The 17,273-nt window shown below is 47.8% G+C and overlaps 1 protein-coding gene across 1 annotated transcript in view; it reads right to left on the reverse strand.

Moving 5' to 3' along the window:
* The window catches only part of STAT4 (signal transducer and activator of transcription 4), a 38,376-nt gene extending 24,154 nt beyond the window's left edge, over positions 1-14,222 (reverse strand). The window contains exons 1-7 of the mRNA XM_056861043.1: positions 14,091-14,222; positions 13,300-13,444; positions 10,006-10,104; positions 5,511-5,603; positions 3,721-3,799; positions 2,087-2,172; positions 141-292 (exon numbers count right to left, since the gene is read on the reverse strand). Of these exons, the coding sequence (XP_056717021.1) occupies positions 141-292; positions 2,087-2,172; positions 3,721-3,799; positions 5,511-5,603; positions 10,006-10,104; positions 13,300-13,444; positions 14,091-14,218 (782 nt within the window). The 5' untranslated portion in view covers positions 14,219-14,222. The remainder of the gene's footprint in view (positions 1-140; positions 293-2,086; positions 2,173-3,720; positions 3,800-5,510; positions 5,604-10,005; positions 10,105-13,299; positions 13,445-14,090) is intronic.
* Between the last annotated feature and the right edge of the window lie 3,051 nt (positions 14,223-17,273).

Consider the following 17,273-nt stretch of genomic DNA (forward strand, 5'->3'; position numbering starts at 1 on the left):
TCTGCCTGAGGTGCTGGAGAGCCGCTGCCAGTCTGAGTAGACAATACTGACTTGGATGGACCATTGGTCTGATTCAGTAGAAGGCAGTGTCATGTGTTCGCATGTAAAAAAGCCAGGAGTTTGGGAGTTTAAAAGTTTACCAGTTTTGAAGCTGATCGAGCCCACTATGGAGAGGGCCTCCTATGCAGGCGATCTGTTGACGCCTCTTCCAGTCCATTAATTCTTCCATCAGCATGGTGTTCATCAAGTCTTCCGTTTCTTTTATGACCTGTGCCATTTTCGTGAGAACTTCCTAGCCCCCGCCAAAAAGAGAGAAATCTATCAGAGAAATGAGATACTTTGATGATACAGGTTGTCTGGGGAGGGAGCATGGCTCAGTGGCAGAGCCTCTGCTTTGCATGCAAAGGGTCCCGGGATCAATCCCTGGCATCTCCAGTTAAAAGGATCGAGCTGTAAGAGTTGTGAAAGATCTCAGACTGAGATCCTGGAGAGCGGCTGCCAGTCAGAATGGACAATATTGACCTTGATGGATGAAAGGTCTGATTCAGTATAAGGCAGCTTCATGTGTTCATATGTTACATGTGTATGCTTTTATTTTTCCTTCTGGAGATATGCCGAAATGGCATTTAACCGATGGGAGCAGAAGTGTTCATTATGAGATGGGGGCCTCCACCCCTGCCCACCCACTCCCTTTCCTGCCAACACCATTCTGGCCAATTGCCGAACAAAAGTGTTCAACCAGGAAAAAAATGTATTTTTATACACCGTTCCCATCAGCAATGCAACTGAGGAGTAAAAATGAAGTTAATAAGCACACCATAATTAGGATTGCAAACTCTCTGATGGGAAATTCCAGGAGATTTGGGGGTGGAGCCTGGGAAAAGTGGGGCTTGGGGAGGGGAGGGACCTCAGTGGGGCAGAATGCCACAGACTCCACCTTCCGAAGCCACCATTTTCTCCAGAGGAAATGGTCTCCATAGTGTGGAAATCAGTTGTAATTCTGGGAGATCTTCAGTCCCCACCGAGACGTTGGCACCCCTAACCACAATGTTTAAAAAGAAGAAGGAATTGCTTTTTATATGCCAACTTTCTCTACCACTTAAGGAAGAGTCAAACCGGCTTACAATCACCTTCTCTTCCCCCACAACAGACACCCTGTGAGGTAGGTGAGGCTGAGAGTGTGTGACTAGCCCAAGGTCACCTAGCTGGCTTCACATGTAGGAGTGGGGAAACCAGCCTGGTTCACCAGATTAGCCTCCGCTGCTCATGTGGAGGAGTAGGAAATCGAACCCGGTTCTCCAGATCAGAGTCCACCGCTCCAAACCACCTCTCTTAACCACTACACCACGCTGGCTCTGGTTAATTGCTTATGGTTAACAAACTGTGGGGGGGAGAGGCTTAAGCCCCTCTCGTCAAGAGCAGCAGTTCTGAACCAAACTTGACCTCTGTGCCCTTGGGAATGAAGAACTTCCAGCCTGCACCTAACCGACAGATTTTGAGGTGGACTGTGAATTGTGAATTCAGGCCTTCAGCCGCAAAGCTGAGAGTGACCTCAGGCTGACCAAATTCTCTCAGCCCAAGGCCGATATGGATCACAGAATCATAGAAATCGTAGAGTTGGAAGGGACCACCAAGGTCATCTGGTCCAACCCCCTGCACAATGCAGGAAATTCACAACTACCTTCCCCCTGACACCACCAGTGACCAGAAGATGGCCAAGATGCCCTTCCTCTCATGAACTGCCTAAGTTCATAGATTCAGCATTGCTGACAGATGGCCATCTAGCCTCTGCTTAAAAACCTCCATGGAAGGAGAGCTTACCACCTCCCAAGGAAGCCTGTTCCACTGAGGAACTGCTCTAACTGTTAGAAAATTCTTCCTGATGTCTAGATGGAAACTCTTTTGATTTTATTTCAACCCGTCGGTTCTGGTCCGACCTTCTGGGCCAACAGAAAACAACTCAGCACCCTCCTCTCTATGACAGCCCTTCAAGTACTTGAGGATGGTTATCATAGCACCCCTCAGTCTTCTCCTCTGCAGGCTAAATATACCCAGCGTGGGAGAAATGAGACACGTCTCAACTAACCTTTCTCCTGAAGTCTATGGTATTGAGCATTTCCTGCAACATCAGCATTTCCTGCTTCACAACAACGTTGTTTTTGTCGTTCTGTTCTAGAAGAAGGTGCAAAATAGCCTGTGTAAAGTAAGGCAGGAAACCCCCCAAAACAGATCATACGTGCACCGTTGTACAGTAAGTCATTGGTAAGGGAAATTTCGCAAGGTAATTTTGTGGCTACTGCGATGAATGCACAGATTTTTTTTTTCAGTCCTTAGGAAACATGTTAAATATTTATTTGATTTGATCAATTTATTTGTTTAAAACATTTTAAAGCCGCCGTTCCACCCAACTTAGGTTTCCCTGGATGGCAAACAATAAAAACATGAAAACAAGATTCGAAACCACATATAAATATATAAAAACAATGAAAACACATAAACACACGAACAGGAGGAATCAGTAAGGGGGTGCTTGACGAAACAAAAGTCTTCACCTGCAGGTGGAAGACACTGATAGAAGGGACAGATGAATCTCCCTGGGGAGAGAATTCCATAATTTTGGTGCCACAAAGGAGAAGGCCCTTTAAGAACCTAAGAAAAGCCCTGCTGGATCAGACCCAGGTCCATCAAGTTTAGCAGTCTGTTCACAGTGGCCAACCAGGTGCCTGTAGGAAGCCCACAAACAAGACAACTGCAGCAGCACCATCCTGCCTGTGTTCCACAGCACCTAATATAATAGGCATGCTCCTCTGATCCTGGGCAGAACAGGTATACATCATGACTAGTATTCATAAGAACATAAGAAAAGCCATGCTGGATCAGACCAAGGCCCATCAAGTCCAGCAGTCATAAGAACATAAGAAAGGCCATGCTGGATCAGACCGAGGCCCATCAAGTCCAGCAGTCTGTTCACACACTGGCCAACCAGGTGCCTCTAGGAAGCCACAAACAAGACCACTGCAGCAGCACCATCCTGCCTGTGCTCCACAGCACCTAATATAATAGGCATGCTCATCTGATACTAAAGAGCATAGGTATGTATCATGACTAGTATCCATAAGAACATAAAAAAGCCCTGCTGGATCAGACCAAGGCCCATCAAGTCCAGCAGTCTGTTCACAGAGTGGCCAACCAGGTGCCTCTAGGAAGCCACAAACAAGACGACTGCAGCAGCACCATCCTGCCTGTGTTCCACAGCACCTAATATAGTAGGCATGCTCCTCTGATCCTGGAGAGAATAGGTATGCCTCATGACTAGCAAACTGGGCGGTTGTTTTGTTTACTGTAGAAATTGAACAAATGTGATGGATAACTGCAGGTCAGGGTAGAAAAAGGTTTTGACATTTGTGCGCTAAATCATACAGTCATGTCAGAAAGTCTCCAGAGATCATCCCTCAGATATATCTGAGATGCAGCCACTGTAGGATGAAAGGCGGCAAAAGCTGATTGCAGGAGTGGTGGGAGGAAGGAGAAGAGTAACTTTTCATCGGCCATTTTCCTTATCAAAGTTATCTTTGCCAAGCTATTTATTTTCCCAGAAAAGGGGGGGGGGGGAAGAGACCGTGTATCTTTCTCCCTGTAGGTTGCAAACAACTTTGCTCCAGTTCTATGTGACTCAGCTAACCATTCTCCCACGACAATATTTTACTGAAAAAAGCTTACCCACGCTCTGCATCGTTTTATAGCGGAAGTCAAACTCCTCTTGCAAATCTTCCAAATATTTGACGTCCTGATCGGTCATCTGTGTTTCAAATCAAAAATTATTTCTTGGCCAACAGAGGCAACCTCTCAGCCCGGCAATGAGACACATCAGGAAGAAAGCAGTCCTACTGACCCTCATTTCCTTCCAGAATCACTGCTATGGACAATGCCCCCATAACATATTATATACCAAACATGGCCACCTTAAGCAGAGTTACTCCCTTCTACATCCACAGGGCTCAGGATGATGTAATTCTGCCTAGGAAGGTACTATATCATCCTTTCTTGAAAATCTGTACAAACATGACAATTCCTTACAGAATACGGGCCAAACTAGACTTTATGGCATTCCTGGGGGTGCCCAACATTTTGAAGCAGTGAGTTCCCAGTTGGGAATTCATAGACCAAGTCCTGTAAGGAAAAGTTGAAGGAGCTGGGTATGTTTAGCCTGCAGAGGAGAAGACTGAGAAGGGGATACGATAACCATCCTCAAGTACTTGAGGGGCTGTCATATAGAGGAGGGTGCCGAGTTGTTTTCTGTTGGCCCAGAAGGTTGGACCAGAACCAACGGGTTGAAATTAAATCAAAAGAGTTTCCGTCTAGACCTTAGGAAGAATTTTCTAACAGTTAGAGCAGTTCCTCAGTGGAACAGGCTTCCTCGGGAGGTGGTAAGCTCTCCTTCATGGAGGTTTTGAAGCAGAGGCTAGATGGCCATCTGTCAGCAATGCTGATTCTATGACCTTAGGCAGATCATGAGAGGGAGAACATCTTGGCCATCTTCTGGGCATGGAGTAGGGGACACTGGGGGTGTGGGGAGGGAGGTAGTTGTGAATTCTCTGCACTGTGCAGGGGGTTGGACTATATGATCCCGGAGGTCCCATCCAACTCTATGATTCTGTGATTTCCTTTAAAGTGTGCCATGGGGGTGCAGTTCTGGGTGATATCAGTGTGGGGAGGGAGGGGCTGACCCGCCATGGGCCCACCAGCCAAGGCAGCCACACACCCCTACTCCCGATCTGGGCTAGCGAGGCATGGCCCGGCCTGACCAAGTGACATCTCTGCCATATCTGGCCCTCGTAACAAATGAGTTCGACACCCCTGCTATAAATATTGAAGAAAAGGCACATTGAAGGGAGCTGAGCGAGATATTTCTGATTTCCCCAATTTTTGGAAAATGAAATTGAGGTTTGAGTTCAAACTCAAGGGGAAATTACTCTTTTGGCAACCCCCCCCAAAAGAAAACGTGGGTGTGGCACATAAACATCTGTTGAATGAGGACTCTTGCACTCCAGGACCTTTGGGATTAGCACTCGGGGTATAGATTTTGTGGGTTAATATATGTAAAATAATATGGGGATGATCCAACTTTGGACTTTAAACCATTCTGTGGATCAATAGATCCAGACAGTGGGGCCAGTTCAGACATGGAGGGTAATTCTTCTGTAGATCACCCCCCCCACACACCTTGTGAGCCAAGATGAGCCGGCCAGCCAACGAGCGGCACAGTGAGGAGAGACATAAAAGATGGGACCCCCCTCACACACAAATCTTGCGGGTCCTCACTTGTATATATATGATCCAAGATTTAGGATTCAGGGCACCAAATATTCCCCAAACAAAGTTCCGTAGCCCAACTCCTGCTACACCTTTTCTAGCTCCGCAGAACAATCTGATGGAGGTCTATAGCAAGACCCCAGAAGCCCCTCCATAGGAGGTTCCGGGAACAGACGGCAGCTTGCCTCATAACTTACCTGGGCGCTGTTCTTAATAGCAGACACCTTGTGCTCCGTGTTTCTTTGTCTTTCCGACACCAAGGAGTTCTGTAACGACTTTTCCAGCGGCCCCTAAAGAGAATTGTACAGGTGAGTTTTGCAGTTCTTGTCCCTCTTTGGACAGCACAAAGATGAAATCCAGAACCTTACCTTCTAGATCTGCAGTTTTCTTGAGGGTGGTGGGGGAGAGACCTTATATATGCAAAATAATATGGGGGTGATCCAGCTTTGGACTGTAAAACATTCTGCAGATCAATAGATCCAGAGAGTGGGGGCAGTTCAGACAGAGAGGGTAATTCTTCTGCAGATCACCCCCTACACACCTTGTGAGCCAAGATAAGCCAGCATGGTGTAGTGGTTAAGAGCAGTGGTTTGGAGCGGTGCACTCTGATCTGGAGAACTGGGTTTGATTCCCCACTCCTCCACATGAAGCCAGATGGGTGACCTTGGGCTAGTCACACTCTCTCAGCCTCACCTACCTCCCAGGGCGTCTGTTGTGGGGAGGGGAAGGGAAGGTGACGGTAAGCCGGTTTGATTCTCCCTTAAGTGGTAGAGAAAGTCGGCATATACAAACCAACTCTCCTTCTTCTTCTGATTTTAATGTCTGCATCCATTCAATGTATTGCATGCAGGTCAGCAAGGTGTACTGGTTAAGATTAGCACCTGGGAGACCCAGGCTCAAACCCCAACCCTGCCATGGAAGCTCACTGGGTGACCCTGGGGCAGTCACTCGAACCCGCAACCTGTCCGAGGAATACATGTACTGACTAGCCACTAGGCTAGATCCTCCCACACAAGCAGAATTCCACCCACCAGCCTGCTCTTTCCCAAGGGTCAGACTAAGTGGTACAAGATCTGCTCATCCCCAGAGGTAGGCTTACCACTCAAGTACTCTATTTTCTCCTAGAGATAGAGCTAAACTACGGGCTCATCTGAGTGGATGATTTTCCCTTCAGGGGCAGGACAGCTTCCTGCCTGTCATAGTGACCTTGGGCCAGTCAGACATTCTCTGCCAAGCCTACCTCACAGGGTTGGTGTGAGAATCAAATGCAGGAGGGGAGAGTGTTGCATGCCTCTTCAGGTTCCCATTTGGAAGAAAAGTGGGGTTGAAGAAGGAGAAGAAGTGTTTTTTTTTAATATGCTGACTTTCTCTACCAGTTAAGGAAGAATCAAACAGGCTGACAATCACCTTCCCTTCCCCTCCCCACAACAGACACCTTGTGAGGTAGGTGGGGCTGAGAGAGTACAGAGAGAACTGTGAATAGACCAAGGTCACCCAGCAGCCTTCATGTGTAGTAGTGGGGAAACCAACCCGATTCACCAGATTAGTGTCCGCCGCTCATGTGGAGGTGTGGGGAATCACACCTGGTTCTCCAGGTTAGAGTCCACCGCTCTTAACCACTACACCACGCTGGCTCTCAGTGCGAAGTCAATGACTAAATGACATGGAAAAGACTGATATCCGCATCTGCTCATGAACCCATCATGAATACCCTGATCTGCCACTCCCCCATTTCTCACATACTCATGTCTGGTTTGTGAAGAGGCATCAGTCTTTCCGACATTACACTTTCCGCTAGCGTAGTCAAGAGGTGTGACTTTGGCCGGAAGTAATAGGGTAACAGCTCGCCTTTGAGGTACTGGCGCTTGGCTTTCTGTGTGTGTGTTTGAAAACCACAGAGCTGAAAGGCCGAGGACATCGCTGCAAATTTTTGTCAGAGAAAGTATCGGCAAGACTGAGAAGGACCCCTATGTAGATACAAGAAAGGACGCTGCATAAAACAATACTGCAGTCAGGAACCAAAGAACGGCCAAGGGCCGGACTATGGAGTCTTCTCTCGCTGCCCCAAATCACACCAAATCACCTTCCTTTTGAAATCCCTCTCCCTTTCAAAGAGCTGTGGCACGGGTACTTGATGCTGGAGGACCGAAAATCCATCCAAGTTCTCTCGGGCATATGGCACAACGCCCTCCACATGTTTGGATCCGGACCTATGTTTTATACACACACACACCCCACAAGCTATTTATGGCACACAAAAATGCGGCAGATGCTCTATTTCTGTTCCATAGGTAGGATTTAGCAAATGCCTGACAGGCAGAAAGCAACTGGTATATAAGAACATAAGAAAAGCCCTGTGGGATCAGACCAAGGTCCATCAAGTCCAGCAGCCTGTTCACACAGGGGACAACCAGGGGCCTCTAGGAAGCCCCCAAACAAGATGACTGCAGCAGCATTATCCTGCCTGTGCTCCACAGCACCTAATATAATAGCCATGCTCCTCTGATCCTGGAGAGAATAGGTATGCATCAAGACTGGTATTCATAAGAGCATAAGAAGAAATGCCCTGCGGGATCAGACCCAGGCCCATCAAGTCCAGCAGTCGGTTCACACAGTGGCCAACCAGGTGCCTCTAGGAAGCCCACAAACAAGACGACTGCAGCAGCACCATCCTGCCTGTGTTCCACAGCACCTAATATAACAGGCATGCTTCTCTGCTCCTGGAGAGAATAGGGTTGCATCGTGACTAGTATCAATTTTGACTATTAGCCATGAATAGCCCTCTCCTCCATGAACATGTCCACTCCCCTCTTCAAGCCTTCCAAGTTGGCAGCCATCACCACATCCTGGGGCAGGGAGTTCCACAATTTAACTGCATTGTGTGAAGAAATGCTTCCTTTTCTCTGTTTTGAATCTCTCCCCCTCTCTCACCTTTACTCATTTCTGCCAGTGGGCAGCTATTAATGGAACAAGAACCACAACAGCGGAAAAGGTGGCAACCCAGTGCGGAAACCGCACGGTTTGATTAATATCTTCCCAGAAGTATTAATTTCCAATTATTTTGTAAAGGGCGGTTTAAGAAACCGACAGTTCTGACATAACAAGTGTGAAGGTGGGGCGAAAACCACAGAAATGCATTTGCAGCACAATCCAAAGTACTAGGTTTGGCCTACAAATGCTTGAGCCCTGGGGGAGCAATCCTAAGAAGGTCTACTAAGAAGGAAGTCCCGCTTTATTCATTGAAGCTTACTCCCAGGAAAATGCTCCCTACGATTGCATTGTATGCAGCTTTGCCCGGTTTTGCCATAGTTATATCTTTTTTTTTTTAATCCCCTCCGATGTTTCAGAAAAAGGACATTGTTTTGAAAAGCATTCTCATTAGAATTACTCAGAAAGAACTAAAAAAGAATTTAAACAGGTGTTAAGATCCTTATCCTACAATGATCCCTGCCGTTAAAAAATGCTTAGTCATAAGCACACTATGCTTGCCAACTACACAATTTATTTACTTCGTTTATACCCCGCCTTATTCCCCCAGTGGGGGAACAAAGCGGCTTACGGCGTTCTTCTTTCCTCCATTTTATTCTCACAACAGTCCTGCGAGGTAGGTTAGGCTGAGGGAGTGTGACTGGCTCTAGGCCATCCCGTGAGCGTCCATGGCAGAGTGGGGATTCGAGCCTGGGTCTCCCACATCCTAGTGTGAAACTCTAACCACTATACCACACCACACATGCACTGTTCTTCCTCTCTTCATAATGCAAGGAAAACAATTTTGCTCATATTCATGGTTTCACTGGAACCAAGTATGCACCCTGGTTTCGAGATCTACTGCTAATGGCCATTACATGAGCTTATGGCCTCTTTTGTTGTTTTGTTGCCAAGTCGCAACCTACCTATGGCGAACCTGTTGAGTTTTCAAGGCAAGAGACGTTCAAGAGGTGGTTTTGCCATTGCCTGCCTCTGCGTGGCGACCCTGGATTTCCTTGGCCAGCATGGTGTAGTGGTTAAGAGAGGGGGACTTGGATCTGGAGAACCGGGTTTGATTCCCCACTTCTCCACATGAGCGGCGGAGGCTAATCTGGTGAACTGGGTTGGTTTCCCCACTCCTCCACATGAAGCCAGCTAGGTGACCTTGGGCTAGTCACAGCTCTCTCAGCCTCACCTACCTCCCAGGGTGTCTGTTGTGGAGAGGGGAAGGTGTTTGTAAGCTGGTTTGATTCTTCCTTAAGTGGGAGAGAAATTCGGCATATAAAAACCAACTCTTCTTCTCCTTCTTCTTGGTGGTCTTCCATCCAAGTACTAACCAGGACCGACCCTGCTTAGCTTCCAAGATCTGATGAGATCAGGATTTCCTGGGCCGCCCAGGTCAGGGCAAGAGATGAACAGAGGTGGTTTGCCATCGCCTGCCTCTGCATAGCGACCTTGGACTTCTTTGGTGGTCTCCCATCCAAGTACTAACCAGGGCTGACCCTGCTTAGTTTCCAAGATCTGATGATTTCCTGGGCCACCCAGGTCAGGACAAGAGACATTCAGAGGCGTTTTGCCATGGCCTGCCTCTGCTAGCGACCGTGGACTTCCTTGGTGGTCTCCCATCGAAATTCTTAGCTTCCGTAAGCTGACAAGATTGGACTGGCCTGGGCCTCTACCATTAAGAAAAATTTATTATCCTTTTAAAAAACAAAACAGAGTTACCTGTAAAGGCATATCCGCTGCCGCCAATACTCTTCTTTCTTCTCTTAAGCAGTTTGAAACCACCACAGCCATGTGCATAGGATTACTCTGATATTTTCCCTGAAAACGAGAAGAGGATATTTTAAAAAACAGCCCAACCTGGATCGACACACATCTCACCAAACCTATACTCTTGCATCCCCTAGAGAGAACTGCGCTAGGATTTCTTAATTCGCTGGTACTACTCAGATTCTTTAGTAACATTCCCTTGCCGTCTACTTACAGGCTGTAGAAGGGGCTGATTATTTCAAGTCAGTGTAAACACATCACGCTCCAGCATGGTGTAGTGGTTAAAGAGCGGAGGTTTGGAGAGGTGGACTCTGATCTGGAGAACCGGGTTTGATTCCCCGCTCCCCCACATGAGTGGCGGAGGCTAATCTGGCGAACTGGGTTGGTTTCCCCACTCCTACACATGAAGCCAGCTGGGTGGCCTTGGGCTAGTCACAGTTCTCTCTCAGCCCCACCTACCTCCCAGGGTGTCTGTTGTGGGGAAGGGAAGGTGATTGCAAGCCGGTTTCATTCTCCCTTAAGTGGTAGAGAAAGTTGGCATATAAAAACCAACTCCTCTTCTTCCTCCTCTTCCTCCTCTTCTTCTTCCTCCTCCTCTTCTTCTTCTTCCTCCTCCTCCCCTTCTTGCTCTAATTCAATTGATTAAGGTAGAAAAGCAAAGTGCGGACACGGCCCTAGTCTGCGCTCAGCACCTTACAACCTGCTCAATGGTCAGCCGCCCCATCTCCCCTCCCCCACTTTTCTTCTTACATGATTGTAAGGGGAGAACAAGAAGAGGAGGAGTAGGAGTAGTAGTTGGGTTTGATATGCCCATTTTCTCTACCTTTTAAGAAGAGCTGCTCCAAGCCTGATGCAGAGCAAAACAAGAGGCGCTCCTTCCCACTAAGCAACCATCGTGATTAATTAGCCTACTTACACAGTATGGCTACCTTAATACACAACACAAGCCTTTATTGCCAATAAAGCTACCTTAATAAATATCCAGTTGCAGTATAAAGACATGCAACAGACAATATAGAAGAAGAAGAATTAGTTTTATTCCTATGCTTTTCCCTACCTTACGGAGTCTCAAAACTGCTTACAATCACCTTCTCCCCCCCACCACCAACAGACACCTTGTGAGGCAGGTGGGGCTGAGAGAGTTCGGAGAGAACCGTGACTAGCCCAAGGTCACCCAGCTGCATGTGGAGGAGTGGGGAATCAAACCCAGTTCTCTAGATTAGAGTCCACCACTCATGTGGAGGAGTGCGGAAACCAACCCAGTTCTCCAGATTAGAGTCCGCTGCTCCAAACCACTACACCACACTGGCTCAAAGCATTGAAATATCCTGCAATTCAAAGAACTATTTTTTACCCTTTGAACAGCCAGATTCGAGTCCAGGAGCACCTTAGAGACTACATAGATTTTTGGGGCATAAATGTTTGAGATTCAAAGCCCCCTTCATCAGATACCTGAGCTTATACTCTCGAAAACTCATACCTTGAAAATCCTACTGGTCTCTAAGGTACTCCCGGACTCAAATCTAGCAGTTCTATTGCAGATCAACATGGCTACCCTCTGAAACTTTTTTGTTTGTTTGAGATTTTCTGTCTCTACTAATCATGCATACTTAGAATTATTTTATCTAGGTCAGCAAGAGGAAGCGGAGTAAAAAAACCCACGTGCAGGCCTTGTATTGCCTCTGAGGCCACCTTTCCCCTACCCACTTCCTCAACAGCGCTGCAAAAGACACATTCTCAAAGGATGAGAAACACAAAAGCAAGTAATATTTTACCAGGGCGATTGCTTTTATTGGCGGGGGGCTTTTTTTTTTTTTGCAGAACTCACACTTCCTACTCGCAGCAAAACAGTTTCCACATCGTCCATCTGTTGTGGACTTCCTGCATGTTGCGTTACAACCTGGGTTTCCACCTACGGTGCTCTCTTGCCATTCGTGGGCAGCACCGCTAAGGCCTATGGACAGTGTTTCCCAGAGGACGAATGCCCAACTGTTTCCTCCCTGTGGATCAGGAACGGCAAAGAAGCCGCCTTTCCCCAGCAACTTATTCACCGTTCCTCAGCTTGTCCTGCAACCTTTGATAAGGGAGAAACCAGAAAGAACGGCTGCGTGACCTGAGTGTTGGAATCGGACTGACCTGAAATTCTTATTGAGAGCCAGCGTGGTGTGGTGGTTAAGAGTGGCGGACTCTAATCGGGGGAACCGGGTTCGATTCTCCGCTCCTCCACATGAGCAGTGGACGCTAATCTGGTGAACCGAGCCGGTTTCCCCACTCCTCCTGGGATAATTACTCTTTCCCCATGGGTCTTTTTTCCTGTTTCCCAAGCTGTTCTTCCCCCTTACAAAGGAAAAATTAAAGGGAATTCAGTACCTTTTCTTCCACAAGTGGGGAAGCACCCCACAAGGTGTGCTATTTTGAGCTAGAAGATGATCTGCAACAAAGGATCCTCTGCAGGCAAGCTTCAAGCAAACCTGAAGTTCTCCACTGTGACATTAAATTTTAAAAAGAAAACTCTTTGGAACATAAAATATTCTTTCTACATCTTGTCTAATTAGGACCTCTGAGCTCATATTTTATAGTGATGTCCCCTTGGAAAATTCAAAAAGCAACACCTCCCGCTTCCAGTTCTAGTGTGGTACGGTGGTTGAGAGCGGCGGACTCTAATCTGAAGAACTGGGTTAGATTTTGACTCCTCCACTTGAGAGGCGGACTCTAATCTGGAAAACCGGGTTCAATTCCCTGCTCTTCCACACGAAGCCTGCTGGGTGACCATGGGCTAGTCACATTCTCTCCAGACTCTCTCAGCCCCACCTACCTCACAAGGTGCCTGTTGTGGGGAGAGGAAAGGAAGGTGACTATAAGCCAGTCTGAGTCTCCTTAAAAAGGTAGAGAAAATCGGGGTATAAAAACCAACTCTTCTTCTTTTATTCCTGGGATCATTCCTCTAAAGCACACTTTAAAGCACAATTAGAGAGATCTCTAATATTAACAACACCCCAAAGAGGAACCGTTGGTCTCACAAACTAGTCACATGGATGAACATGGAACATGTATGGACCGAAGCCCTTGGTTTGTATGGATTGCAACAAGCAAAATCAGCACACCCAGTTCTCCGAATTAACTCTGGTGAGACAGGTCCCTGTGGAAATCCAGAGATCACAAAACTGAATTCTTTGCTAATATGACACAAAACTATGCGCGCCCTCTGTAAGCTCACGACACGGGGAATGTGGGAAATCATCTCACCTGTAAAAGTTTCCTGATTCTCTTCAAGTTGTGTATCAAGAGGAGGTTCTTCTCTTGGGAGACACGGTCGAAATGTTCGTCCAGCTTTATAAACAAGTTCTGCAAGAGGATCGCTGCCATGGGCTCGTTGTTATATGCAGATTCCCTGTGTAACACAAGAGCCTTTATATGAACAAAACAGGCCCAAGTAGGAAAAAGTGCTGTGCAAATAAAACACGCAGAGGAAAGGGGGAAAAGGAAATCAGTGATGATCCAGTACTATTTGCAAATAAATTTATGCAAAGAGAAAAATGAGACCTTCGACGGTTGATTTGAAATCATGTCTGTGTGTCCCACTTTGGGCAAAACCAAAATCCTGAGCTCTTTGAGAAGTCTCATTGAACACAGTGGGAATGATGTCAAAAGTAAGCAAATGATTGAGTGGCGGGGGGGGGGGACCAGAGAAGATAATATTATCAGTTTTCTAGATACTTCAAGGTTCACAATAAGGATGCGCTTGTAGTTAGAAACGGTATCTAGGAGAACAAAGAAGTAGACACAACACATCTAAGGCAGGGGTGTCGACTTCAATTGTTGTGAGGGCCGGTTATGATATAAATGTCACTTGGTCGGGCTGTGCCGTGCCTCGCCAGCCCAGATCAGGAGTGGGGGTGTGTGTCTTGCGGATAAGAGCTCTCAAGGGGCCGAATCTGGCCCCCGGGGCCTACGTTTGACACCACTGATCTAAGACCTATCTGAACTTCAATCCCAAAGATTCTACCTATGGGAAAGTGAAGGGCGTTTGATCTTACCAGTCCTGGTTCTCAATCCACTGTGCTAACAGATGTCGGACTTCCATGGGAAATTTGTCATCGTAAATCTGGTCTATCTGCTCCAAAAATCTTGTTTCCAGCTGCTGGACTTGATTCCACTGAGACATCCTAAAAAAATTAAAAAAGGCTTATTAGGATGCGATCATCGTTGTTGTATAGAATTTATGACACTTTCCTTGTCCACATTTGACTGCACTTGCCAGATTAGGACGAGTCACCTTTTGCAAAACAACTGCAAATCTTTGGAATAGAAAGATTGCAGTTTCATTATAACTTTTCTGAGTACTCAAAGCATACAGTTCTGAACCTGGGAAGAAGAATCATAGAATCATAGAGCTGGAAGGGACCACCAGGGTTATCTAGTCCAACCCCCTGGACAATGCAGTAAATTCACAACTACCTCCCCCCCCCCCACACACACACCCAGTGACCAGAGGATGGCCAAGATGCCCTCCCTCTCATGATCAGCTTAAGGTCATAGAATCAGCACTGCTGACAGATGGCCATCTGGCCTCTGCTTAAAAACCTCCAGGGAAGGAGAGCTTACCACCTCCCGAGGAGGCCCTTTCCACTGAGGATCCGCTCTGACTGTTAGAAAATTCTTACTAATGTCTAGACAGAAACTCTTTTGATGTAATTTCAACCCGTTGGTTCTGGTCCGACCTTCTGGGGCAACAGAACAACTCGGCACCCTCCTCTATATGTCAGCCTTTAAGTACTTGCAGATAGTTATCATATCCCCTCTCAGCTGGTTTTTATATGCTGACTTTCTCTACTTTTAAGCAGAATCAAACCGGCTTACAATCTCCTTCCCTTCCCCTCCCCACAACAGACACCTTGTGAGGTAGGTGAGGCTGAGAGAGCTCAAAGAGAGCTGTGACTACCCCAAGGTCACCCAGGTGGCTTCATGTGGAGGAGTGGGGAAACAGAACCCGGTTCTTCAGATTAGCCGCTCTTAACCGCTACACCACACTGGTGACGTATTTCCCTGAGAGCACATATCATTAAAACATTTGTAACTGTGGTTGTACCACGTCTCAGGACAGAACGTCTAAGGAGGGTAGAGACAACTCCGCCTGCATCCACGTCAGGGGGAAGGTTCCTTGCCTCCAGTTTCCAACTAAGGAAACCGGAGGAGGGAACAAGACGGCAAGATCTCTGCAGATGAATCGGCAACCTGTTGCAGAGCAAGGAGGGGGCAGTATCTTTACCCGTCAGCAAAATATTTGAAGAAAGAAAAACCGAGGACAAAGACCCAGAAAAATCTGCCCCCCAGATCCAAGAGCACGTATGACTTTGTGGTATCTTCTATGGGTTTTGCACTTCCTCTCCTACACAACGTGTAGCAGAGTTTTTCCTAAGTCCTAAGGTGCATTTTCTCTGTATCAAAGGCTGCTGTGGTTGAGGGCAGAGAAACACACACCCCACTGATGTCAGAAGACATGGCAAAAATTGCTTATTTATTTGTTTACTTCTTTTAGGCACCGGCTTTCTCCCCAATGAGGATGCAATTGCGGGTTCGTTTTCCTCTCCTCCATTTGCATTGGCAGTTTCAGGTGGGAACAAAGAAACGGCTTCTGTTTTCAACCTTCTAAGTTATTTATTTAACTATTTGCATCCCACTTTCTTTACGTTAGATCTAAGATATACAGTTTTTTTTAAAAAACAACAACATACAACCTAAGATAAAACCTAAGATGCATGCAATCAACAAATGGATACAAATATCATTCGTTATCTCAGGCATCACACCCCTGCTCAGCTCCCTCCCCAAACTCCAGCATCTCCACACACCCCACACATCCTGGCATTTCCCGATGGAGAGTTGGCAGCACTACCCCCCTGCAGCCAAGGCAGTCTTCCTGTCCATCAAATCTTCAGGGGAGATGTCTGTGCCCCCCTTTCCTGGGGGGGGGCTTTTCCAGAGGTGCCCACCAAACGCACCTGGGCACTACGGTTGCCAACTGGGGGCACTGGGGTTGCCCAGAAGGTCGGACCAGAACCAACGGGTTGAAATTAAATCAAAAGAGTTTCCGTCTAGACATCAGGAAGAATTTTCTAACAGAGCGGTTCCTCGGTGGAACAGGCTTCCTCAAGAGGTGGTAAGCTCTCCTTCCCTGGAGGTTTTTAAGACGAGGCTAGATGGCCACCTGTCAGCAAGGCTGATTCTATTATTTTAGGCAGATGATGAGAGGGAGGGCATCTTGGCCATCTTCTGGGCATGGAGTAGGGGGTCACTGGGGGTATGGGGGGGGAGGTAGTTGTGAGTTTCCTGCATTGTGCAGGGGGTTGGACTAGATGACCCTGGTGGTCCCTTCCAACTCCATGATTCTATGATTCTAACCTCCAGGTAGAGCCTGGAGATTGGGCATTACAACTGATCTTCAGGCTCCTTTGGAGATAGGGTTGCCACGTTCCTCTTCGCCGCCGGCGGGAGGTTTTTGGGGTGGAGCCTGAGGAGGGTGGGGTTTGGGGAGGGGAGGGACTTCAATGCCATAGAGTCCAATGGCCAAAGCAGCCCTTTTCTCCAGGGGAACTGATCTCTATCGGCTGGAGATAAATTGTAATAGCAGGAGATCTCCAGCTAAGACCTGGAGGTTATAGCAAACAAACGTTAGCGTGCTGTAAGTTAAATTAGTAAACAATGAACCAGCATTAACTGCAACGATTAATTTATCAAACATGAAAAGCAAAACGATGCCTATTGCATGGGATACAAAAACGGACAATGTCCAAACCCAACAACTTTCACAATTGCCACGAATTGGAGGTTGGCAGCCCTATTTGGCGAGCGGCATTGAACCCCCCCCCCAGGTAGCAAACCCCGCCCTCCCCAGGCTCCACTTCCCCCCAATCTCCAGGAATCTCCCAACCTGGAGTTGGCATCCGCAGCCGAGGCGCTCCTGCGGCCGGGCTGGCCAATCAGCGCCCGAGCCCAAAGAGGGGGGGGGGAGGAAGGCAGGCAGCAGCAGGCGGCAGCATCCCTCCCCTGCCCCTTACCTGGGAAGCCCCCCGCGGGAGCGCGCTCCAGCTGCCGCGTGTCACGCGCGCCCGGAGCAGCCGCCGGTCCAGCTGCGCCAGCGGGAGGAGGAGGAGCAGGGGTCGGCCCTACGGAAGGGGGCGGAGGCGACGCTTCACCCCGGGGTGGGGGGGAGATGGGGA

The sequence above is a fragment of the Euleptes europaea genome, chromosome 15 (genome assembly GCF_029931775.1).
Source record: "Euleptes europaea isolate rEulEur1 chromosome 15, rEulEur1.hap1, whole genome shotgun sequence".
NCBI classification, from domain to species: domain Eukaryota; kingdom Metazoa; phylum Chordata; class Lepidosauria; order Squamata; family Sphaerodactylidae; genus Euleptes; species Euleptes europaea.